At 38.0% G+C, this 25478-nt stretch overlaps 1 protein-coding gene across 4 annotated transcripts in view; it reads left to right on the forward strand.

Moving 5' to 3' along the window:
• Nucleotides 1–25478, forward strand: part of LOC106057937 (ceramide phosphoethanolamine synthase-like) — a 66602-nt gene that overhangs the window by 21894 nt on the left and 19230 nt on the right. The window contains exons 1-2 of one of the 4 annotated variants that reach the window (XM_056037653.1): nt 13157–13649; nt 25137–25326. The exons of 1 other annotated variant lie outside the window; for it this stretch is intronic. In XM_056037653.1, the coding sequence (XP_055893628.1) occupies nt 25265–25326 (62 nt within the window). In that variant the 5' untranslated portion in view covers nt 13157–13649; nt 25137–25264. Of the gene's footprint in view, nt 1–13146; nt 13650–25136; nt 25327–25478 lie in introns of those variants that run through there. 2 more of the 4 variants (XM_056037652.1, XM_056037655.1) reach the window with 2 other exon arrangements.

A 25478-nucleotide genomic window follows, 5' to 3' on the forward strand; every position in this document is an offset into this window, starting at 1 on the left:
AAAGATGATGACTGCTACCTAGTGTGAGATAAAAAAAAAGATGATGACTGCTACCTAGTGTGAGATAAAAAAAAAGATGATGACTGCTACCTAGTGTGAGATAAAAAAAAAGATGATGACTGCTACCTAGTGTGAGATAAAAAAAAAAGATGATGACTGCTACCTAGTGTGAGATAAAAAAAAAAGATGATGACTGCTACCTAGTGTGAGATAAAAAAAAAGATGATGACTGCTACCTAGTGTGAGATAAAAAAAAAAGATGATGACTGCTACCTAGTGTGAGATAAAAAAAAAAGATGATGACTGCTACCTAGTGTGAGATAAAAAAAAAAGATGATGACTGCTACCTAGTGTGAGATAAAAAAAAAGATGATGACTGCTACCTAGTGTGAGATAACAAAAAAAGATGATGACTGCTACCTAGTGTGAGATAAAAAAAAAAGATGATGACTGCTACCTAGTGTGAGATAAAAAAAAAAGATGATGACTGCTACCTAGTGTGAGATAAAAAAAAAAAGATGATGACTGCTACCTAGTGTGAGATAAAAAAAAAAGGAGGTTGGTGGGAAATGCTACATGTTTTCTTGCTACAAAATTACAGCAAAGTATTTTGGGATAAATTAAAAATATTTTTTTGCAATAAGTACTTCATCTTTTTTAATTATTCTCCTTTGTCTATGTCGGTAGTGTCCCTTGTCGTAACTTTCATCAACCAAGATTACTATCTTCGGACTGACAGCCTAAAACCTAGTGTTTGTATTTGATATTCTTAAGACTATGCTTAGGACATATAACCCATTTATGCATAGCTAATTAGGTTTCAAATTTAACAAATATAAAATATAAAAACTAAAATCGATAAATAGAAATAGATTTGGTATAGAAGTTTTGTATAAAGATGTTTCCAACAGTCTGGTGGGACCCTAAGCATCTTAGCTCTTTACGGTTCTCTGCCTGCTCTCAAAACAAATCCGTTCCGGTAGTCTCCCTTCTATTATCGTATCTAGTCATTTGTAACTATTAACTCTTTCTCTCCGTAATTATTTACCACATTCTGGTGGAATCAACGCTGGTATCGTCAGTTAGGAAAGAAAGAGTTAATATCTGTTATTGATAGCACAAATGAGATGATGACCGTTAATAAACCCATACCGGCTCGGCCGTCGCCCGGGTGACCTAGGGCCGCGCCTACCGTTACAGACCAGGGCGGGGGTGAGAATTATACTACTGGTCCATGCAAAACTAAAATAAATACCATAAATAAAATCACCATAGGAACATGGAATGTGAGATCACTAAGAGACGAAGGAAAAGTTGAAGAGCCCACACATGAACTTAACCGACTCCGTTTTAACATCATAGGACTCTCTGAAATGCGATGGAAAAACTTAGGTGAAACAACAACAGAAGATGGCCATAGACTGGACTACAGTGGACTACCAGATGTTCAGGAACAAGGAGTAGGATTTCTTGTACACAGGAACTACAACAACTGCGTTGTGAATTGTTACCCTATATCCAGCCGACTCATCTCCATACGTTTAAAGGCATCACCCTTCAATATCACCATCATTCAAGCCTACGCTGCTACATCAACATATGACGATGAGGCAGTAGAAGAGTTTTATGATCAATTACAGGAAGTGGTCAATAAGGTCCCGAAAAAGGACATCCTTGTTGTACAAGGAGACTGGAATGCCAAAGTAGGAAGTGACTCCTATCAAACCTGGAAAGGCACTTGTGGAAAATACAGTAACCTCTCAACCAATGAACGAGGTCGAAGACTGTTAGAATTTGCGAAATACAACAATCTCTTACTGGCTAACACACTAGGATGCCACAAAAAATCGCGTATAACCACATGGCACAGTCCGAACGGAGAGCACCACAACCAGATCGACTATATCATGGTGCAACAGCGTTTTAAGACAAGCATCCATACAGCTAAAACAAGAAGTTTTCTTGGAGCTGACATTGGAAGCGACCATGACCTTGTTATGACGACCCTTAAAGTACACCTAAAAAAGGTAACAAAACAAGGACCTACCAGGATACAATTTGACCTGGACAAGCTGAAAGACCCCCAAGTAGCTGCCATATTCGAGGCACAAGTAGGAGGACGCTTTGCAGCCCTCAACATCTTGGACTCCAATGACCAGGATATCGATACGCAAGTCAATATGCTAAACACAGCAGTCACAGATACAGCCCTGGAAATATTAGGGAAGCTCCGCCCGCCCAAAAAACCCTGGGTAACAGAGGATATACTCCAACTCTGTGACAAGCGACGGGAGCTTAAAGGGAAAAAGCTGTCCGACCCAAAATATGTCCAAGAATACAAAAGCGTCAACAAACGGATTAGAAAGGGGATGAAAGAAGCGATGAAAAAGTGGATAGAGAATAAGTGTCAAGACATTCAACAGGGACTTAATAGAAACAACAGCAAAAAAGCGTACCAATTAGTAAAGGACCTCACTACTTCAAAGCATGGAAGAACCAACACAATACAAGACAAAAACAACAAATGCTTAACCGAGGACAAAGATGTGTTGAAAAGATGGACGGAATACTGTTCAGAGTTGTATAACTTTGAAATCTCAGGAGATCCAGAGATACTAAATGTCCCGACAGTTTCCAACATTGACGACTATCCGATTCTTCGCTCGGAAGTAGCAGCAGCAGTAAAAGCCCTGAAAAAAGGGAAAATCGGCCGGAGTTGACAACATTCCTGGCGAACTTCTTCAGGCGGGAGGAGAAACTATGATAAACGCACTCTATATGATTTGCAACAAGATCTGGCAATCAGGAGATTGGCCCAAACCCTGGACCCAATCACTCATAATAACCCTTCCAAAGAAAGGCAACTTACAACTCTGTCAAAACTATCGCATCATCAGCCTCATAAGTCATCCCAGCAAAGTACTGTTAAAAATCATATTAAACCGGCTAAAACCGATAGCAGACAACATCATATCAGAAGAACAAGCAGGTTTTAGACAAGGTCGCAGCACAACAGAGCAAATCCTAAACCTCAGAATACTCTGTGAGAAATATCTCCAACACCAAGAGAATCTTTTCCATGTCTTTATTGATTTCAAGAAAGCTTTCGATCGAGTATGGCACGGAGCACTCTGGGCGACAATGGAAAAGTACAACATTAATAAAAACATAATCAAAGTTATCCAGAACCTCTACAAGGAGGCCACCAGTGCGGTGTACTTCAACAATAATATTGGGGACTGGTTCAAAACCACAGTTGGAGTAAGACAAGGCTGCCCACTGTCACCAACACTCTTCAATATCTTCCTTGAAAGGATAATGGAAGATGCCCTCGAGGGCTATGAAGGTACTGTTAGCATTGGAGGAAGAAGAATTACTAACTTGCGCTTCGCAGATGACATTGACGGCCTAGCAGGGACAGAAGAAGAACTAGCTGACCTGGCGATGCGCATTGACAAGACTTCCGCAGCATATGGCATGCAAATAAATGCCGAAAAAACTCAAATTATGACCAATAGCCATCAGGGCTTTAAAAGAGACATCAGTATTGGAGGTGAAAAGCTAACTAGTGTTAACAGCTTCAAAATACCTCGGAGCTATTGTCTCAGATGAGGGAACAAAACCCGAATTATTGGCCCGAATAGCACAGTCCACAGCAGCCCTTTCAAAACTTAAAATAATATGGAAAGATAAGGGCTTAGCCCTCGGCACCAAAATTAGACTGATGCGCTCTCTGGTCATGGCCACATTTTTATATGCTTGTGAGTCGTGGACGTTGAATGCAGAGCTTGAGAGGAGGATCCTAGCAATGGAATTGAGATGCTACAGAAGGATCCTAGGCGTCACATTCAAAGACCGCATCACAAACCAAGAGATCAGAGACAGGGTTACTGTAGCGATCGGAGCTCATGACGACCTGCTTACTATTGTGAAAAAACGAAAGCTTAAAACCTTTGGCCACATTACGAGATCTACGGGGCTCGCAAAGACCTTTCTTCAGGGAACAGTGCCAGGGAAAAGAAGAAGAGGCAGACAGAAAAAGCGATGGGAGGACAACATTAAAGAATGGACAGGCCTGCCATTGAGAGAGGTTCTGAACAAGGCAAAAAAAAAGGGAGGAATGGAGAAAGACGGTCGACAAATCTTGCCTGGTGCCCCAACGGTCCAACAGACTAAGGGATAGGTAAAGGTAGGTAAAGGTAAAGGTATTGATAGCACAATATTGATTGAAGCTCCCATTTCATTTAGTTTGACATTGACGAATTAGTGTATGGTCAGCCTTAATAAGCACGTGATACAAATTTGGTCTAAGTTGGTTGTTGAGACTCGGTCGTTTGGGTTGTAGCTACCGAGAGAGAGGTTCTCCAACTAGGCGTAAACAATCTCTTAACTCTTTCTCTCCGTAATTATTTACCACATTCTGGTGGAATCAACGCTGGTATTGTCAGTTAGGAGAGAAAGAGTTAATGCAGAGCTTGGGATAACACTTCAACAAACTTGAGAAACGAAAAAAACTGAACCTAATTTTTATAGAGAACTATTCACACATTCAGCTTCAGTGTGTATGTCATGAAACCTCAGTGTGTATGTCATGAAACCTCAGTGTGTATGTCATGAAACCTCAGTGTGTATGTCATGAAACCTCAATGTGTATGTCATGAAACCTCAGTGTGTATGTCATGAAACCTCAGTGTGTATGTCATGAAACCTCAGTGTGTATGTCATGAAACCTCAGTGTGTATGTCATGAAACCTCAGTGTGTATGTCATGAAACCTCAGTGTGTATGTCATGAAACCTCAGTGTGTATGTCATGAAACCTCAGTGTGTATGTCATGAAACCTCAGTGTGTATGTCATGAAACCTCAATGTGTATGTCATGAAACCTCAATGTGTATGTCATGAAACCTCAATGTGTATGTCATGAAACCTCAATGTGTATGTCATGAAACCTCAGTGTGTATGTCATGAAACCTCAATGTGTATGTCATGAAACCTCAGTGTGTATGTCATGAAACCTCAATGTGTATGTCATGACACAAGTGGTGATGTTTTTAAACAATTGAAAACGAAATGCAACTCCCTGTATACAAAATACATGTCTTCCTGTCCACTCGTCTGTAGCACGTCCACTTTTCTAGATAGCCTCCACTACGACAGACCACCTCATGGTTACACCAGAGTCTGTTCAGCAAATAACAAAGATAATAACAAACCAGTCGCCTGCCATATTTAAAAAATTTTTTTTAGTAAAGTTTACGTCACAAACACGACCAAGCACTCCTTAACTGGTACAGACATGTAGAGTGAAATAATGCCTTGTTAGAATGGAATGCACTGTAAGTGCTAGTTGGACGCGATAATATATTTATCCTCTTTATTTGATGTTGTGGTTGCTGTCAATAATTGGGTCGCCATTATTTGCATATTTTTTTTAACTTTAACATCTGTATTCCTTGCTATTATTAACACCATCGTAAATATTACACCAAAGGGTGTCTTGTGCTAGTAAGTCTGATAAGGAAGTGAATTATGGAAAAATAGGCTGGGGACTAACTAAGCTGTCCATTGGCTGAGTAAAATTTAAAAAAAAAACGTTGGGTTGACTAATACTTTGTTGGTGGGTCTAGTTAAGTCTTGTAGTATCAATAATAAACGTTATTGATTACCCTGACACCATTTGTCCGAGGGCATAGAATTAACACTCGATCAATGTCAAAACTATCATAAGTTTAATATTATAAATAAATAAAAAGAATGAATGAAAAGTGTTGTTTTTTTTTTAAGAGAAAGTATCCGGGTTAAGTGATTGACCTTATAATATTCCAACCATAGACTTTTAGATCTAGACGTAGAAGGCGATGCGCAAAATTTCCATGAACATTCATTTATTCAAGTCTTCGAGGCATGCGGAAATACCCGAACACGTATAGCCCGTGCAAGATAAATATTTTCTCGTTCTCTTGCCAAAATTTAAATGTATTCCTTTTTTTAGCGGCCCCCGTAAGGGGAAAAAGCCGCTATTAGGTTTGTGCAAAATGTCCGTCTGTCCGTCTGTCACACTCAGATCTCGAAAACTAGAAGAGATATGAAAAATATTATTTCATCATTAAATCCGGCTTGAAAAGTTTAGGTGCAACGGCTACTTTTGGTTTTCTAAAAGCAAACCGTTTAATTTATAAAATTAATTATGCAAGCGATTTTTTCATAAAAATACACCAATTCTAAAACAATTACGTAAATGTAAGGGAGGCAATGTTACAATATGCTAACAAAGATGGACAATTTTTGTGTATTTTCAGTATCACTAAGTCAAATATATTTTTAAAATGTACAGGAAATGTTTACAACAAATACAAATAATAGTTAAAGACGTTTTTTTCTGGTCAACTAGCTGCTAAAATTAAAAGAAAACATTTCTGTTTGTTTATAAAGGCTAATAATGCACTTTGTATGTAAATATCACGCACATTTTTTTAAATGGACTTTTTATGCAGCGATTTTCGTGCAGTAGCGTAACGTCGCAACATGATCAGGTGCTAAACCAATTCCTTAAACTTTTTAAAAAAATCAGATTTTATTTATTTTTTGTTTAGTGCCCCCATCCGAATAAAAGAAGCTTATTTTTGTGCGTTTTGTCTGTTGGTCGGTCTGTCCGTCACGATTAGATTTAAAAAACTAGAACTCTAAAAGCTATTGAAAATCTGATTTACCCTTTAATGTTCCTCCCATAACATCTCAATAGTTTTAAGTATCTAAAATTTATTGTTCCGGATTTTTTTGTGCAAAACTAATCAACGCTAACAAATGTTTGTTTGCTCTTCTAACTTATATTACATTCAATTTCCATGCTTAAACGTTGCAAAAACATATTATCAATAATATGTTGTTCCGTTTTTTATGTAAATAGCATATTAATGCTAAATCATAATCTCTATACTGACTTATATTTCATTAAGTGTAAAAATGTTCCGGATATTGTTTTATAAAACATGAATTATGCCTAATGATTGTTTGAAATCGCATAAGGCTTTTAAAAAAAGTAATTTACTAGAATTGATTACTGAAAATTACTTTTTAGACATTTAATTTTCTTGTAAAACATAACATAGAAGTTTTGTAATCGATAAAGAAAGTTCCGGATTTTGTTTCTTACAAATCGTCGCCAGAAATTTCCGAATTTATTTAAAAATCTACTAACGCCAAATAATTGTTTGAACTCCCTCTTCTAATTAATAAACAAATAATCTTCTCATTTACGAAATAATGTTTTTACGGATTTTTATGAAAAATATTTTAACTCACTACTCTCTTACAGTGCATTTAACTTTCTACCTAAAACATTAAAAAATCTAATTATCGTTAATATTATGTTCCAATTTTTAAGGAAAACAGAATCCAAACACCAAAGTAAGGTATGAAAATCTCTCCACGTGGCTGTAGTACATCTAATTTTTATACGAGACCATCCAAAAAATTTAATTAACGGTATTACATTTATCTGAAATTCTCTTTTTCTTTTACTATTTATACAAACATCTGGAACAATCTATTATATAAACTTTTCAATTGTGTTCATACCTAAAAATTATTGCGATGTTTTGAAACGTAAAATAAAGGTTAATCAATTTTTAATAACTTTTAGTTGTTTTTTTTTAATATCAAGATGACGGACAGACCGACTGACAGACAAAACGCAAAAACAATGTGGCTTTGATCCTTTTTAAATAATATCTATTAGAACTCAGTGCACCAATGTCTATGAACCCTCATTAAATATCTCGTGTAAATAAAGACATTTTTTTTATGGTACCGATACTAGCCTATTGTGAGGTAATGGAATTTTTTTTCTTTGACGTCATATGAATGGACTCTTTAAATGTAATGTTAAAAGAACGCACTCGGTGCACCAATGTCTATTAACCCTCGAAAAAATTGCTTGTATTAATGAAAACATATTTTAGTCTAACTAAGCCGTGTGACGTAGTGTTTTTTTTTCCTTTGACGTCACATGGAATGAATTCTTTAAATGAAATGCTAAAAGAACGCACTCGGTGCACCAATGTCTATGAACACTCGAGAAATGGCTCGTGTTGATAAAGGTGATTTTTAGTCTAGCTAGGCCTTGTGACGTAGTGTTTTTTTTTCCTTTGACGTCATATGGAATGAATTCTTTAAATGAAATGCTAAAAGAACGCACTCGGTGCACCAATGTCTATGAACACTCGATAAAAGGCTCGTAATGATGAAGGCGATTTTTATTCTAGCTAGGCCGTGTGACGTAGTGTTTTTTTTCCTTTGACGTCATATGGAATGAATTCTTTAAATGAAATGCTTAAAGAACGCACTCGGTGCACCAAAGTCTATGAACACTCGATAAATGGCTCTTATAGATGAAGGCGATTTTTAGTCTAGCTAGGCCGTGTGACGTAGTGTTTTTTTTTCCCTCTGACGTTATATGGAATTAATTCTTCAAATGAAATGAAAAAAGAACTCGGTATAGTAATGTTTATTAAGCCTCGTTATGTGACTCGCGTTTAAAAAAGGAATGATATCTTGATTTAGATCTAATCTAGATTTTTAAAACTAGATCTAGATTTTTATTACAGTATATCTAGATCTGGATTTATATTCTAATTAAAATTATTTTAGAGTCTAGTTCTAGATCTAGTTTAGACTAAAATAGACTAGATTAAGATGTAGAATTTCAATTTCTAAACTTAAAGTGTAAAAAAAAAGTGTAGATTTTCATTTCCAAACGTTTTGATCAATATTGTAATGTTTTAATATACTAAAACTAATCTAATATTTTTTTATTAAATTTAAATTTACGGCAAATGAATCTTTGAAACATTATTACTTTTGACCATCGGATGGCTGCCTGGTCGTGCGGTTTGCGGGCTGGACTGTCGTTCAGATTTATGGATGGCCCAGGGTTTAAACCCTGCCCGCTCCCATCCCCCGTCGTCCTGCGGGAGGTTTGGACTAGGAAGTAATTATCTTCAACTCTGAAGGAACATCCGAAACGTGTAAAACATTTTACATCAAAATTAAATCACCTCTTGAATATTATTTGCGAATATGCAGATCCGACAGGGATCCGACTTCGACGGGGGCCGCCTCTGAGTTTGTGTAACACAAACTCTATTTGTAATCTTGTTTTTTTTTTGACTTTGAAAAACTATAACGGTCAAACCAGAGTTTGGCCATTGTGAACAACGAGCTAGTAATTCTTCTCCCGGCGATATGCAGCAGCTATCAATTTTCTAGGGAAAATCGTTGAAGCCGTTTTCGACATCAAGTGTCCTCCCATCTAGGTTTTAGGTTTTTGACGTTTCCACGAAGTTACGACTTGAGTAGAGGTATTATAATAGCTTTATTGTTGAGAAAACTGATCGAGGAGTCGGTTTCTACAAATAGATTACATACATTTCGGAGTCGCAAACGATTTATTAGGTGATGGGGAATCAACTCCTTCAGTGGCCGCGTTCGCTACAACCAATTGTACCTGTGTAGAAAACCTCTTCTATAAAGCGAACTAAGATTTGTTTCCTTTCTTGCTGAAGTAAAAACTAAATATCTATATTTCAATTCACTGTGTGTGTTTATGAGAGTGTACAATGGCTACTTAAAACACAATGTTGACAGTAATGTTTCAGAGTAAATATTTCTATAATGAAGAAAACTCCCCCCCCCCCCCAATTCAGGCTCACGTCCTCTGCTTTTGTTCAGACCATTAGCCGCCATATTTGTCTTTCAGCTGGGCACTAAACAAATCCTGGTTGCTTGGCTTGGTCAGACAATGGATCTTTTGTTACCAGCCATTACAGCAGGCTGATATCTTAGCTACTTGTCCCATTCAATAATGACAGAGATAAGGAAGAAAAGAATGGTGTGTGTGTGGGTGGGGGGGGGAGGCTGACGGCTACGGATATAGTAGAGTTAGTTTATATAGTTAAACGAGGAGTTGGCTAAGGCATCAAACTAAACACACTCATATATAAGCTATACATTGTTGACCTCCAAACAGTGTTGAATTGTAGCATTGCCGCTTATTATTATCTAGTGTGGAACAATATCCCATAATTCCTTATCTTGCACTAAAGCGTTGTGAAAAGCTATACATCTAATTCACTGGTACAGAACAGAGTTGTCTATTTGGTACAAACCATAGCGTGATAATATGTCATTGCAGCATAGAGTTTAACAGAACATTTTTAAATCGAATATACAGGACGACAGTTTTTAACTTCTATAAACACTGTTGGTGGAGGATCGCGACAACCTTTTGTCACTAGTGTAGCAAAGTAAAATGTCCATGTTATTTAGCGTACCAAACCTGCATGTACATATAGTCTTATATCTACTATTTTGATTAAGGTGTATTACTTTGTACTGATTAGCTTACGCGTTGTTTATTTAGGTAATAATAATAATAATAATCTTTTTTGTCCTTAAGGAAATTTGTCTTACAATTTGTGCATTAAACCAAACAAAAAACATTATAACTACAGAAAAACCAAAATGTACATTCACACCAGAGTCACTCATTGTTTACATGTGACAAAGCTTACATCAGATTGTTTCTATTTAATGATTTGATTGCCGGGGGAACAAAAGAGTGTTTGTGTCTGTTTGTCTTTGCTATCGGTGTCTTGCATCTCTTTTGTGATAGTAAAATCACAAAATCCTGACCCAAAGGTTGATTCTTTATTTCTAGAATCTTTTTTTATGGATGTTTGTCTCAAACAGCTGTCCAAATGAGGTTTGTTTGTTTGCCAAGGACTTTACCAGCCGCATTTAGGATTCTAAGTAGAATTGGATATTATTACATTAATCATCACCTCCCCCCCCCTCCTAAATGTCAGTGGACGGGCAAACAAAATTCTGAATACCTTTCTGTTATATTCACTGTTTTGGCAATGTAAAAATTTGTACGATGTTCCACTTAAAAGAAAAATTTAAAACAGAAGTCTTTATTAAACATTCATTCATAGGTATAAAAACCAAATTTATTTCATAAATATGTAATTGATGAAAGATTTCTTTTCCTTAAACAAATCACATAACAACAACATTGTTATAATTTGTTTCAACACATATACACTCTCATACACAAACATGTGCCGACCAGCTCACACATACGCGCGTGCAGCGACCTCCTTGTATTTGTCCTCCATCCTTGACCAGACCCGTGTGAGTGTTGAACAAGCGTCTTCATTGTATCGGAATATCGGCCACTATTTCGCGGAGGATCAATACTGTCTGCTTTATTGTCCAACAGGTTATAAATATTTCACCTGTGGTAATCGCTTGTGTGCGCGCGCTCGCACGGTGCCTTGCAGGCCGAGGAGACGGCGATTCAGAATGTGATATACACCCAGATTAAGCGGTGTTATCAGTTTACATGTATGTATCTGTCGTGACGTTTTCAATATAATACTCAACATAGGTGCCTGAGATGTATAACATGGAATGAGATGCCTCTTGTAAATCTTATGTTTGCCTTCGACTATTTGCTCCGCATTTCTTTCTAGGGGGTTCCTAGCTTAGTGCTGTCCAATGTTTTCCAGCCCTGAGGACATAGTCATTCTTGACTTATTAGTCAAGGGCCACATCGCCGCTAACATTGAGCCCTACTGAACCGAACCAAATCTGTACACGCTATTTCTCCCACTTCCCATTCTCGGATCAAGTTAAAACTTTGCATAATTGCCTAAAACAAAATACGAATCGATAAAAAAGGACCCTTTAAAATTAATAATTAGTTGTAATTAATTATATTTTGTTTTATATAGTAAAAGTGATATAATTCTTACAGTATTGAGAAACACAGCTGCAAATGTGCAGTTCTTTCCTTAATTAAAATATTTTGTTTTCTAAAAAGTCTCGAGGGACCGGATAGCACAGCGTCACAAGCCAGAAGTGGCCCGCGGGCCGTAGTTTTGGCCATCACTGATTTCGTTTCATTCAGTTTATTGTTTTCACTTTTAAAGTTACTCTCGGACTTAGCATTTTGAATGCGGCTATACTTTGTAGGTTGCAGGTGACTTAGGAGTTGTCTTTTAACTTATTGACTATTAGAGTTGACATTTTTAGCCAACAACAATGATGAGGGGGGGAGGAGAAAGTAAGAGCTTAAACTCCCGCCACCGTCAAACTCATCCCCCACCTCATGCAGAAAAACAAAAACAACAAAAAAAACAAAGTAGTTTGTTCTCAAACGTCTACGCTATAATAAGATTGTACTGTTAATGCTTTTGTTTTGAGTTAGCCGCACATGGTGACAATTGAGACCCGCTGTAACAAACATTCTCATACTAACACTCTAACATTGAACTGTGCTCTTGATACAGTGCAGGCTTCCTCGATTGAAACACTCAGACCCAGTTATCCGGTAGGGTAACATTTAATCGCCTTCCCCGGCCCTATCGCTGATCAGCTGGCATTACCATCTCAGGAAAACCACTTGGTTCCCTACGCCTCAGTGTCCAGGGGCATCAATTTCAGCTTCTGGTTGTCTGCAGCCACGAACGTCCTATTCGGTTGCTGGCAATGAGCTCGTCCTTCAGCTTGATCACAAATGCACCATGAAACTTTAGACTTATATTTATGTCCTCTGTGACCAATGTGATTAGGTTTCGGTAAAAAACAACACATTTTTATAGACGTGAAAAAACACAACTAACTACAACACTTATAAGCTAGAGATCTATTATGTCTTCATCGGTGTGTTTGTGTGTGTTTGGTGTTTTTGTTGTTGTTTTGTTTTACTGAAAATAGTCCTCAGAAATTTATATGGGAATCAAGACTCGAGATGAATGTCTGTGTACCATTTACGAATGTCAATGTCTTCTCTGAAAGGCAGAGAGAGAGAGAGAGAGAGAGAGAGATGGCAAAGATTACAATAAAGTTATCAAATAGTATTTAAACAAGAAGCTTTCTTTCTTTCCTTCTTGGTTAATTAAGCGTGTGGCTATGAACAAACAAACAACAAAAAGTGCATTACTACAATTTAAAAAAATCAAATGACAGCTTGTACAGACACGTCTCTTCCCCCCCCCTCCCCCATTCGGCACTCGCTCCCAACCTTGCAGCCCCCTTCTCTGTAGTTAAGTTTTCAGTGTTTTGGTTTCGATTTGTCCCCGTGTTTCGAAGACATTCTGATCGTATCAATGTGATTTGACCTGAACACCATGTAGTTCTGTGTTTATACCCTTAGTGTCACTGCGCACTCCAGCGCTCTGATATCGTGGCAGAAAAATAGGACTCTCGTGCGTGTGTGTCGGTATTGAAGTCAGAACTTGTCTGGTGTTTCAATCGTTTAGTTTCACCTGGTGTGACGGACACACGAGCTGACATTGCTGGTGACCCTCGCCCGAGTTGCTTGAAAGGCGACGTTTTTTTGTTTTTGTTTTTTTTTTTTTGTATGAACACAAAAAGCATGGTTTGTTTAGGGACGTTGGAGACTACACCCCTGTATTGTCTCAGGGGCAGACCTATGTGGGGGTGTGGAAACCAGTTGTATTGAAGCTCACTGTGGATATGTAATGCATCCTTCAGTATTCCGCTTTGAAGTGGTGTAGATATAAAGGATTCATCTAGATTCGATGTACATCTCAGTGATTAAGAAAGCTATGGACTTCCCCAGGTAAGTGGTCCTCACCTAAACACGGCGTTTTCTGATTCACAATGATCTTACTGCAGCCACACACTGCAAACATGGAAATTCGTTTAAGTCACGCTCATACACTCACTGGCTTTTCGCGTCATCATAGTTTTGATTTCACTTCATCATTGATCCAGATCATAGAGTTTGTATTGACAGTAAATTGTGAAACAGAGCATAGTTAACGAGATCTCGTGGCTTCGTTTTGAATCACGATATGGTACAACGATGTATATGTATTGGGTGCATTCAAGATGTCTCTATATTCAGATATAGTACAACGATGTATTGGGTGCATTCAAGATGTCTCTATACTCAGATATAATACAACGATGTATTGGGTGCATTCAAGATGTCTCTATACTCAGATATAATACAACGATGTATTGGGTGCATTCAAGATGTCTCTATACTCAGATATAATACAACGATGTATTGGGTGCATTCAAGATGTCTCTATACGCAGATATAATACAACGATGTATTGGGTGCATTCAAGATGTCTCTATACTCAGATATAATACAACGATGTATTGGGTGCATTCAAGATGTCTCTATACTCAGATATAATACAACGATGTATTGGGTGCATTCAAGATGTCTCTATACTCAGATATAATACAACGATGTATTGGGTGCATTCAAGATGTCTCTATACTCAGATATAATACAACGATGTATTGGGTGCATTCAAGATGTCTCTATACTCAGATATAATACAACGATGTATTGGGTGCATTCAAGATGTCTCTATACTCAGATATAATACAACGATGTATTGGGTGCATTCAAGATGTCTCTATACTCAGATATAATACAACGATGTATTGGGTGCATTCAAGATGTCTCTATACTCAGATATAATACAACGATATATTGGGTGCATTCAAGATGTCTCTATACTCAGAGTACAACGATGTATTGGGTGCATTCAAGATGTCTCTATACTCAGATATGGCTGCCTGGTCGTGAGGTTTACGCGCTGGACTGTCGTTCGGATTTATCGATGGTCGAGGGTTCAAATCCTGCCCGCTCCCATCCCCCGTCGTCCTGCGGGAGGTTTGGACTAGGAAGTAAACTATCTTCAACTCTGAAGGAACATCCGAAACATGTAAAACATTTTACAAACAAACATAGAGTACAACGATGTATTGGGTGCATTCAAGATGTCTCTATACTCAGATATAGTACAATGATGTATTGGGTGCATTCAAGATGTCTCTATACTCAGATAGAGTACAACGATGTATTGGGTGCATTCAAGATGTCTCTATACTCAGATATAATACAACGATGTATTGGGTGCATTCAAGATGTCTCTATATTCAGATATAATACAACGATGTATTGGGTGCATTCAAGATGTCTCTTAGCATTTAGATTGGCGTCGTGTCAAACGACTAACTAAAAGACTTACCTGTTTATATATGACTTAGTTGCTTATTCAACGACTGAAATTGTGTTTATTGAAGCGAGTACATAACTGTCACTGACTCTGAACGTTATTCGTTACGGAGACTTACTTTTTATATCAAACACTTGCATATCAAAGTTTACTATAGCACATATTGCTATTTTAATTTGTTACCGAATTTTACTACATAATCTTGTATAATAATAATTAAGATAAGATATTTTTTATTGAACCAATCAAATGGAAATTCATTTTGACTACAATTGACCATCTCAGCGTAATTACTGTACAATAACAATATAGATGCAAATACGAACAACATTCACATACGAAACACATACACACTCACAACCAGCGCTTTATGAGTTTGACTTCTATGTACTTCTCGATGACGACAGATGATCTTGTAACACTCTGACCGAAAGTGGGATGAAGAAGTTTTTAAATCTTTCTGTTTAAATCCTAAGGAAAGGAGACGACTACTTCGTTCAGATCTTATGTAACAGTGGTTTAAATAAAAATCATAATTATAAGGCATTATCTTCAATTTGGAGGATTATGGATGAGTGCTTATTTCATGTGAGTGCTTATTTCATGTGAGTGCAGTAACCACGTGACAACGAAGACCCAGTTTTGAAACGCATATATTTATCCACACTTAATGCAGACAAAGACCTTGTCCACAGAAAAGCGAAGAAGAGATTCTTCAATAATCCTTATATAATGTATCTTTATTAGGTCTTAAGAACGTAACAGCCTATATATTGTAGGTTTGTATAATAGCTCTTGGAACAGATCAGGTCATACGGCGTAGTCATACGTTCAGGTCTTATAGCAGAGTATGTAAGCATGTCTTATTGTCACGCAACATAATTATTCAACACTTGTTTTACTGCGCTTTTACGTAGCTAAAGAGGAGAAGGGGTGAACTAGTGATTGACAGATTAATTCACTGCTTATTTATTATTATTAAATAAAATGGCAAGCCGTTCTGTTCATAATGACGTAGTACTATGTTTGTTCATGTAAAATGCTGTTCAGTTTTTTTTTTTCGTTACTTTTTAGAACGCGTTGATACGCCCACTTCCCTGAATAGATCTTTTTTTCTCTCCTGACACTAGAGTGTGTGTTCTCTCTCGTACCACGCTGGGGGGGGGGGGCAATGTGTGTGGGGGTGAGGGTTACAAACTGTAACTTCAAAAGTAGGATTCAAACTGTTGAACCCCCCGTTCAGTGGGAACTGGTTTCAGATGACATTGGGTCCTGAACACGCACACACAAAAATTGGGCTCTGAACTTGAACTGTCGTCTGATTCTCACCTGACTGGTACGATGTGGGTCTAGTTCTTTTACCTGCGAGTACGTTCACGCTTGGCTGGTTTCAGAGCAAACCTGCACGAACGCCCACTTTGGATCGGTCGTCTCTTGGTCCGCATGACTGTTTCTTAACTGGCATCGTTGAGGCAGAGCTTAGTGTGACTTGTGTTAGAACTCCGTGACGATGCCTCTTAGTAAAGCACTGGGGGCAGGTCGAGACACTTGAAGTCCTTCAGACCAACTAATCCACATGAACTGGTAAAAGTTTTCTATTGTTAATATAAAACTTAAAGTTGGAAGAGACTTCTTTTAAAACAAAACTGAATGTAAACGTCTTTGACTCATATATACACAGCTTTCAACTTCAGTGAAGATGTCTGTCTTTAAAGTGAAGATGTATGTAGAAACAAAATGGAAATATACTTTTAACTCTTAAAGTGCTGAGCTTTTTTTTTTTTTAACACTTGAGTACATACAGAATGGAATTACAATTCTAATGTTTAGAGGCTAAACTACCACACGCGTCTTAAGGGTTGAACAAAGTGCAACTGACTCTAAAACAAACCCACACGCCCCTCTGTCTCTCGCTTGTCCTCCCCCCGGCTTCCACTTTGACTCTTTTATTGATGACCTCAGCTACGACAGACTGCCTCGGGATTACATCAGGATCTATTCAGCTAATAGTAACACATTGTCCGCCATAGTTTTACTCCTAGGGCCAACATCAGAAACATAACGTACCCCAAACAGCCCTATGGTCTGTCTGCGCCCTGACTCTTACCCTAACCTCATCTACGACATACTGCCTAAGGATTACATCGGACAGAACCTATTCAGCTAATCGAAACAAATGATCCGCCTCACTTGTACTCATAGTTGCATCAGAAACACACACACACCTTATAAACAACATTATGGTCTGTTTGTGCTGGCGGCCCCTGCCCCTGAGCAATGTCTTCAATCATACATTAGAAAAAAAAATTATAATTTAGATTTTTTTTTGGCCACACTTACTTAATTACTTTGAGCATTCACGTGCGTACGCATGACAAAGGTTTGAGAATTACTGACGGGCATAAACATTACACTACTAACCCTAAGGCGTTGATTATAGATTCAGGCGTAGAATAGAAATGCATTTTCACAAGACCTAAAATATGTTGAATAGTTTAAATTTATGTATGCAATGATAAAGGAGAAAAACATATACAAGACCGTTTATTACTCTGTACTTAAAAGGGTTTAAGATCTGTCCCTTGCTACAGCTAAGGTTGTCTGGGCTTAAATTTTGTTTCGATATTTCTATTACTCGATTACAGTTTTGCGAATTCCACTTTAGGATTTGGTTGAAACGAATCGAATCATAGAATCAACAGAAATAGGTGCTATGATGTGTGCTAGTTCGATTTGAAATAGTCTTGAGGCACTTGTGCATTTCACCTAATTGCAGTAAAACATTGATGTGGTTGAATTTTAAACGTGTAGCCTAATTTATATACATTTTTACACAGCTTATATCAACTCACTCTGTCTGGTAAAAAGTGTGTATACGTTATTTCTCCCACACCCATTCTCGGATCAAGCTAAAACTTCGCACAATTATTCGTTGACTTAGACAACACATGAATCAATAAAAATAAAAGTAGACAATTAAACGATTAATTACTTGTTATTCATTATTTTGTTTAATAGCAACAATGGAAACTAATACTCCAGTATTAACAGATATGGCTAAATGTGTTGGGTGTATTCCCTTTAAATAATTGTTAAGGCTATTTCACCCTCATGCATTCCCCGATCACGTTGATACTTTAAACAATTATTTATTGCACCTAACAAAACAAAATTAATCAATAAAAAATACTCATTTAGTCAATAAATTATTGGTATTAATTATTTTGTTTAATATCAAATAAGGGAAATAACGTGTACATTGTTGGTAGATACAGTTTTAAGGATGGAGTTCTTCCCTTTTTGATAAGCTTTTTTTTTTTTTAAAGGATTTGTTATATTTTGCTTATTTCAACATTGGGTTTGCTTTTGACATGAAAGTCTTAGACGTTCTTTAAGTACTGAAGAGTATAGCGACCTAATCCTAACCTCCTAAAGGGGATAACAGCGGGCAAAGTTGAACTCTGGACTTAGTGACGACTGTCCGAATCGCATACCACACCATGTACCACGTTACCATCAGAATTGGTTTCTTGAACCCGAGTCATGTAATGAGTCTAAAAATACTTATTAGCAAGTGAACATTCCTTTCAGAGAATCCATTTAGTCTCACTCGTGTACACTTGGCGTTCTTGATTAACTCTTCTGGACGGACCCATGTCTTGTATGACGTGTCCAGACATCGAGCTGTATGATGTATGTCACACTAACATGACAGTCACAGGACACTGGGCTGATCTATGTCTTGTTTTGTGACGTGTCCAGACATCGCGCTGTATAATAATAATAATAATAATAATAATCTTTATTGTCCGTATGGAAATTTGTCTTACAATTTGTGCATTACACCAAACAAAAGACATTATAACTATAATAAACCAAAGTGTACATTCACACCAGACTCCCTCATAATTTACATGTGCCAAAGTTTATACCAGATTGTTCCTATTTAATGATTAGATTGCCAAGGGGAACAAAAGAGTGTTTGTGTCTGTCTTTGATATCGGTGTCTTGTATCTCTTTTGTGATGGTAAAATCACAAAATCATGACACAGAGGGTGATTCTTTATTTCGAGGATCTTGTTAAGATTTTTTATAAGTGTTAGTCTCAAACAACTGCCCCAATGGGGTTTGTTTTTGGCCAATGATTTTACCAGCAGCATTTCAGATTCTATAAAGTTTATTTTTATTTTTAATGCTAAGATTGCCGTACCAGGCAGTGATATTGAAACTAAAAATATTGCCTGATAAAACATAGCCAAGTCCTTTTCGCTAACATTAAACGAGGACAGTTTTCTTAGTAATCGTCAGTGTTCGTTGTGATGTCACACTGACATGACAATAACTGGTCGGAGCCACGTCTTGTTTTGTGACATGTCCAAACATAATGGTATATGACATGGCAATCACAGGACACTGGACAGACCCACATTCAATCTCAGCCATGATAAGTCCACTTAGCGACTATTTGTGCAATAAACTCCACCGCTTTTAACAAGGTATTAAAAAAGTTAAATGTAAATATCAACCAGTGGCGTAGCTTAGGTGGGGGAAGGAGGGGGGAGAATTTGAGAATCCCCCGGGGGGCCCCCAAACGAGTGTTTTTTTTTTTACAATAAGTATTAAATATTACGCAAAATGCAGGGGTCCCAAAGAGATAAGGCCCCCCCCCCCGGCCTCCAAATGATCGAAAATTCCTAGCTAGGCCCCTGATATCAACAGATGCGAACGACTCCAAATGTGAACAAGTCTCTGTGATATGAAGGTCGTTATTTGTTGGAGATTGAGAAGTTGGTCACGTGAGTTTAAGACAATTTCCTTACGGACAAAAAAGATGATTATTATTATTAATTTTAATTGAAGCACGTTCAATTCGTATGTATACTAGATGACCTTAGTGACCAGCCGGAGCCCGGGACGGCTGACAGCTTCTGAAATAATATTGTTACCAAAGCTTTGTTTGGTGTACATGCCTAATTAATAATTGAATGAGATGCTAATGAATAGGTAGAGCTAGAAATGGATATAAGACTTGTACCGTTGATTAGATTGAACTGGTGATTGGAGATTTGTGAACTGTAGATGCTAGAACTAGAAATGTATGGATCACAATAAAAGTTGCTGTTAAAACGACGTTTGTTTTTCAGAAAACAATAACTCGCATACAACATTCCCTAGTAGAAATTTATTTATTCAAATCATTGTGAACCTTTTTAGTTTACGATAAGCTTATTCCCCCCCCCCTCCTTTTTTTCCCTTTCTTCTCTCCCCTTCTCTCTCTCTCTCTCTCTCTCTCTCTGACCTCTCTTAGTATTATCTATCAGTAGTGAAATATTGTGGCCCCCTGCCCTATCCAGTGTTAGGCGTACTTCTGGGTAGTTCTAAAGTATTGATTTCACCTAATGGAGACTTATTCTAAGCTGTGGACGATCTACACCTGACTTTACGAACTGCCAAATCAATATTTACCTAGAACTGTTGGTTGCTGTTTATGTGGCTAGAGTGTATGCCTAGTGTTGCTCAATGTAAGCATAGTATTACTAGATAAGTGGATACTATTGCTAGGGGTATGGCTGATAATACTAAATTGCGGTGAATGTTGCTAGATGTATAGCTTGTAGCGTTGCTAAAATTCATGTCAAATATTTGGCTAATATTGCTAGAGGTATGGCTGATATTACTAGATTGTGGAGGTGTATGGCTAGCGTTGCCAGATGTATGAATTATATTGCTAAAAAAACATGTCTAATATTGCTTACTTAAGTTTGCTACATGTATGGCTGATATTATTCGATGCCGCTATATGTGCCTTATTTATGTAAATGTGGTTAGTCAATGCCTATGCTAGATTTAAGATTGACAAATAAATAGACTAAACACATTTAATTCTTTTTTATTATCCGGATTTTACATTAAATTTTCTGGAGCATTAACTAACAAAACACCGTCCAAACACCTGCATCTTCTCGACACCAGTAAATAAACATTGCAATTGATAATCTCGAATCAACATGGGCAGGGCCTCCTCCCACCTGAGTGACGTCATGTTGGAAGGTAACTCGGATTTCGATCTTGACAGGTGACCCAATTATAGCTAATAAAATTGATTTTTTTTTTTTAGTTTGACAGGTATTCGCGGCTTGATTGAAGACTTCAGTTGAATAGGTCGAGTGCCCACATTGCAAAGTGTTACGACATAAAATGAACTTATTTGTTTATTGGTTCGAAAGGACTCTATTGATCTAGTCAGGGTTCATAACTCTAGTGACCCTCTTGAAAATGCCTTGCTGCACAGAATGTATTAGAATATGTTCGAGCTCCATTTGATCTATTTTCAGCTTTTACACTTTGAACTCAAGTCAAATAACAAAGGGTCCGCTTAGCTATGTTATTGTAAAGTAATGTAAAGAAACAAGATATTCGAAGACACAATCTAACGATTATACCCCCCTACCGAGTGGCATAGCTGGGTTGGAAGGGGGGGGGGATGGGGTCCGAATTCAAAAGTCCCCACGTGCCCCCCACGAGGCTGGCCTCCCAAATAAATGCCTTAATTTATTTTATTTTTTTTACATTGAATATTAATTATTTCGCCACTGCCATGTTATCTTGCTATTCACGTGGAGTCAAAACTACTAGACAGCATTGATCTAGAAATTCTAGATGCTGCTGCACAGAAAGCACGACTTGAGGTGATAGGAATTGAGATTTGTCACTTGTGCATAATCTCGTTAGACACCTGTAGGCTATTATTCATTGAAAAGATTCTCAATGATTATTTATTTTAGTAAGTACATCATCTCATGACATGATATCGAATGTCAAAATGTTAGGGCTCCTAAAAAGGACATCCCCCCCCCGGGGGCCCCTAAATCCCTAGCTACGCCATTGCCCCTCCCACAAAGTCCTCATTTTAATAACTTGAGAGTGGCTCCTCATTCTCTAAACGCCGTGACTATATGTCGACTGGTTGCTCCAGATTGATATAGTAAGTTAAACTAGTTTTTCGTACCCCTAGTGGTGAACTTGCTCCATAGGTTTAAGACGCCGCCCTGGCTTCAAACAAAAACTATGTTCTGTTCCTGCTCCCGAGGCACGACATCGATCCGTTCTTCCTGGCTGCAGACGATTCTTTGCGTTTCTTGGAATTGAGAGTTTGATAACATTAGCATAGAGCTCGTTCCTGCGTAGTCGGCGGCGCGAAAGGGAACAGGAAGAAAAGTTGGTTTGTAACTCTCAATTCCAAAAAAAAAAAAACAACGCTAAGAATTGTATGCAGCCAGGAATAACGGGTCGATGTTGGAAATGGGCGGTGGGTGGGGGGGGCGAACTTTAAATACAAAATACAGGGTACCGTGTGTTGGTACTGATAAAGCAATACCTTATATACACCACCGTCCACATATCAATGCCTGTATTGAAAAGAGTCATCATTACCATTATTATTATGAACGAGGATTCGTTCTCTGGCACCGCCAGGGTCGAGTCCCGCTATAGAGAAAATTCATTGTAGTCCCTTCAGTGTCCACTGAGGAATTATCTAGTGATGTGGCAGGCAGCGAGAATCTTCTTAGGAACGTTAAGTGCCTTGAAGGTATCTGTGAAGTCAGTTGTCATTATCCCCTCGGATAGTGTTACTGTTATTTCAGATAATTTCCATATACGCTTAATCTCCAAGCCTAGGTCAGTAGGTGCCCCTATATTGTTTTGTTTTTCCATTTCAGTTTTTCTCACATTATGAGCCAGTGGTACGGCGATGTCAATGGATTGTTATTGTTATTGTTGTATTTGTATCACGTTTTACAGGTTCCTATAACTTACTCACCGCTCTTTACTCTTTTTTCCTGAACTAATGGAGGGGGGGGGGCGGGAGTATCTGAGACGTAAAAGATATTTATCAATATCGAGTTATAATATAGGTCAGTGTGTTTGTAACGAAAGTTAGCGGATGTAAAGAAATCATATATGAATACAGAAAGGCTTAAGATGGCGATTAGAGCAGTGACTGTGACTAAGCAGGAAGTATACAATTAAAATACCCCCTAGGATTTGGTTATCATTTCACGCATTTGGGGATGTATGCTGAAGAAGCGAACCGCTTTTATGGCTTTTTATATTTCTGTCTAAATCCTGCTCATTTTATTTCATTATTAATGTTCCGGTGTTCAGCATCTCTCGTCAGATTTGCTGGTACCTACACAATTGATTCTTCATTACGAACAAGACATAAGTTTGATCAATTGCAGATGGTACTCGCCCCGGCATCTGCTCGGCCGTAGGAGATAACCCGTGTATTGATTGTCATGTTCAAGGGAGTTCACTCTCGTGGTACTTTGTAGTCTAAAGTGGAGGTTAACGCGTCTAGTCCGTTTCCGTGTGTAATAATTGCGGCATAAAGTTGGAAAGATCAGCATCGTCACCAGCTACAGAGATTCCTTGTCACTTTGCTACTTTCTGGGTTCCTTAATCCACTACTTATTGGGTTCCTGAACGTCCACAAGCAGTGCATGCCCCTTGATTCCCAGAAATTGTATTTATTTTTTTATGACTGGAACATGTCCCCCCCCCCTTTTTTTTTTAAAATTATAATAAACGGGCCACATTCTTAAAGATCACCCTAACATTCAACCTTCTTGTTTGTTCTCTCCCAGGAACCCCCATTTTTAAATATTATTAATTTTTTTTTTTTTGTTTACTTGCCGCATCGTAATTTCTCCGAAATAGACTTTTGAACTGATTTGGAAAGACCCGCTTTATAACGCGTCCACTGACACAGTCGCACAAATGCTATGGGGGCCCTGAATTCTAGTATCTTTTTTACTTATCATCCCCCCGCATTGCCCCCCCCCACTCATTCTCTTTCCACATCTTTCTTTTTTTTCTCCTTCTCTTTCTCTATCCCTCTTCCTCTCTCTCTCTCTTTCTCTATCCCTCTTCCTCTCTCTCTCTCCCTCTCTTTCTCTCTCCCTTTCTCTTTCTCTATCCCTCTCTCTTTCTCTATCCCTCTCTCTTTCTCTTTCTCTATCCCTCTTCCTCTCTCTCTCTCTTTCTCTATCCCTCTTCCTTTCTCTCTTTCTCTATCTCTCTTCTCCCCCCCCTCTCTCTCTCTCTTGTATGTAAACATCTAAACTACAACTTTTGGACTACAACTTCTCCCCGTTCACAACAAAAAATAAAGTTGTAGGAAGAGAGAGCAGGAAAATGTGTACACATGTAATCCAGAGTTCAATTTGAAAAGAAAAAAAAAAAATTTTATCCTAATTCAAAACTGACTATTGATCTCTTCATCTTTGTCTAAACATCTAATTGGTTCGCGTGATGAGGCTAACCAAACTAGACGGGTCGGCAAATTTATGAGCTAGCCAGAACACATTAGTGTCATAATTCAGCTTGTTTTAAGTCTTAAACCTAGAGCCTAACTTATACTAGTCATTGTACTTCACAGCTGCACGCAGGCAAGATTGCTGCTCTCACGAGATTAGTATTATCATTTATGAAGTGAATCCAATCATTAGGGTTTATATACAAACAAACTATGGCGTCCAACAATGCTCCTAATCTCAAATCCCAAATGCTCGCTTCACTACGCGCGGTTTTAAAACATCAAAACGTTGACCTATTTCAACACATCGTCTGCTCCTGTGGTGTCGGTATGTATGTGTGTTTGTTTGTTGTTTATATTTTGCATTGACTCGCCTTCACGTGATACAACTCGTGAGCTGAGTTTGGGTAGGGAAAATTTACCGCCCTTTGTAGCCTTTTATGAATCATTTTATCTTCTTATGCAGTGTCTTTATTTAGAGAAAACATAAATCGGGAATATCCGTTTTGAATGTGCCCGCTTGGAATGGACAGAACACAAAATTAACACGCATTAATTACAACCAGTTTTAAGGAATTTATCTTTGGCCTTTATTCGTGTTTATTTATTTATTTTTTCTTTTTATAGCCTAGAGATAAGACTGATCAAACGGGTCAGATAAGATCTAAAAAAAAATGTTTTAAAATTTGAATATGGAGAATATCGTGAGATTCAAACTAATTGTTAATTTCTAATTTTTCCCCAGTGTGTAAGAGTTAGAGCTAGTTCATTAGTGGCGTGTGTGTGTGAGTTCTGAGTTAGCATGTGTTTCTTTGCTGGCCTCGTCGCCGACGTGTGGTAGACTGGCTGGTGGAACAGGTTGGGTGTTTTTAAATGGCCGAGAAGATAGGAGTGCGCGGTGACACGAGTAGTTACACCTCACTGATGGAGTGTAGGTGAGTACTAGAACTGTTTATATACTTTCATCTTCGTCACTGTCAATTTCTGACATTCTCTCTTTCTCTCTCTCTCCGTTTTTCTTCTTTAATGTTATTTCTTTTCCTGTTTGTCTCCCTTACTGCTTGTAACGTAGGTCATCACGATGACG

The sequence above is a fragment of the Biomphalaria glabrata genome, chromosome 8 (assembly GCF_947242115.1).
Source record: "Biomphalaria glabrata chromosome 8, xgBioGlab47.1, whole genome shotgun sequence".
In the NCBI taxonomy this organism is placed as follows: domain Eukaryota; kingdom Metazoa; phylum Mollusca; class Gastropoda; family Planorbidae; genus Biomphalaria; species Biomphalaria glabrata.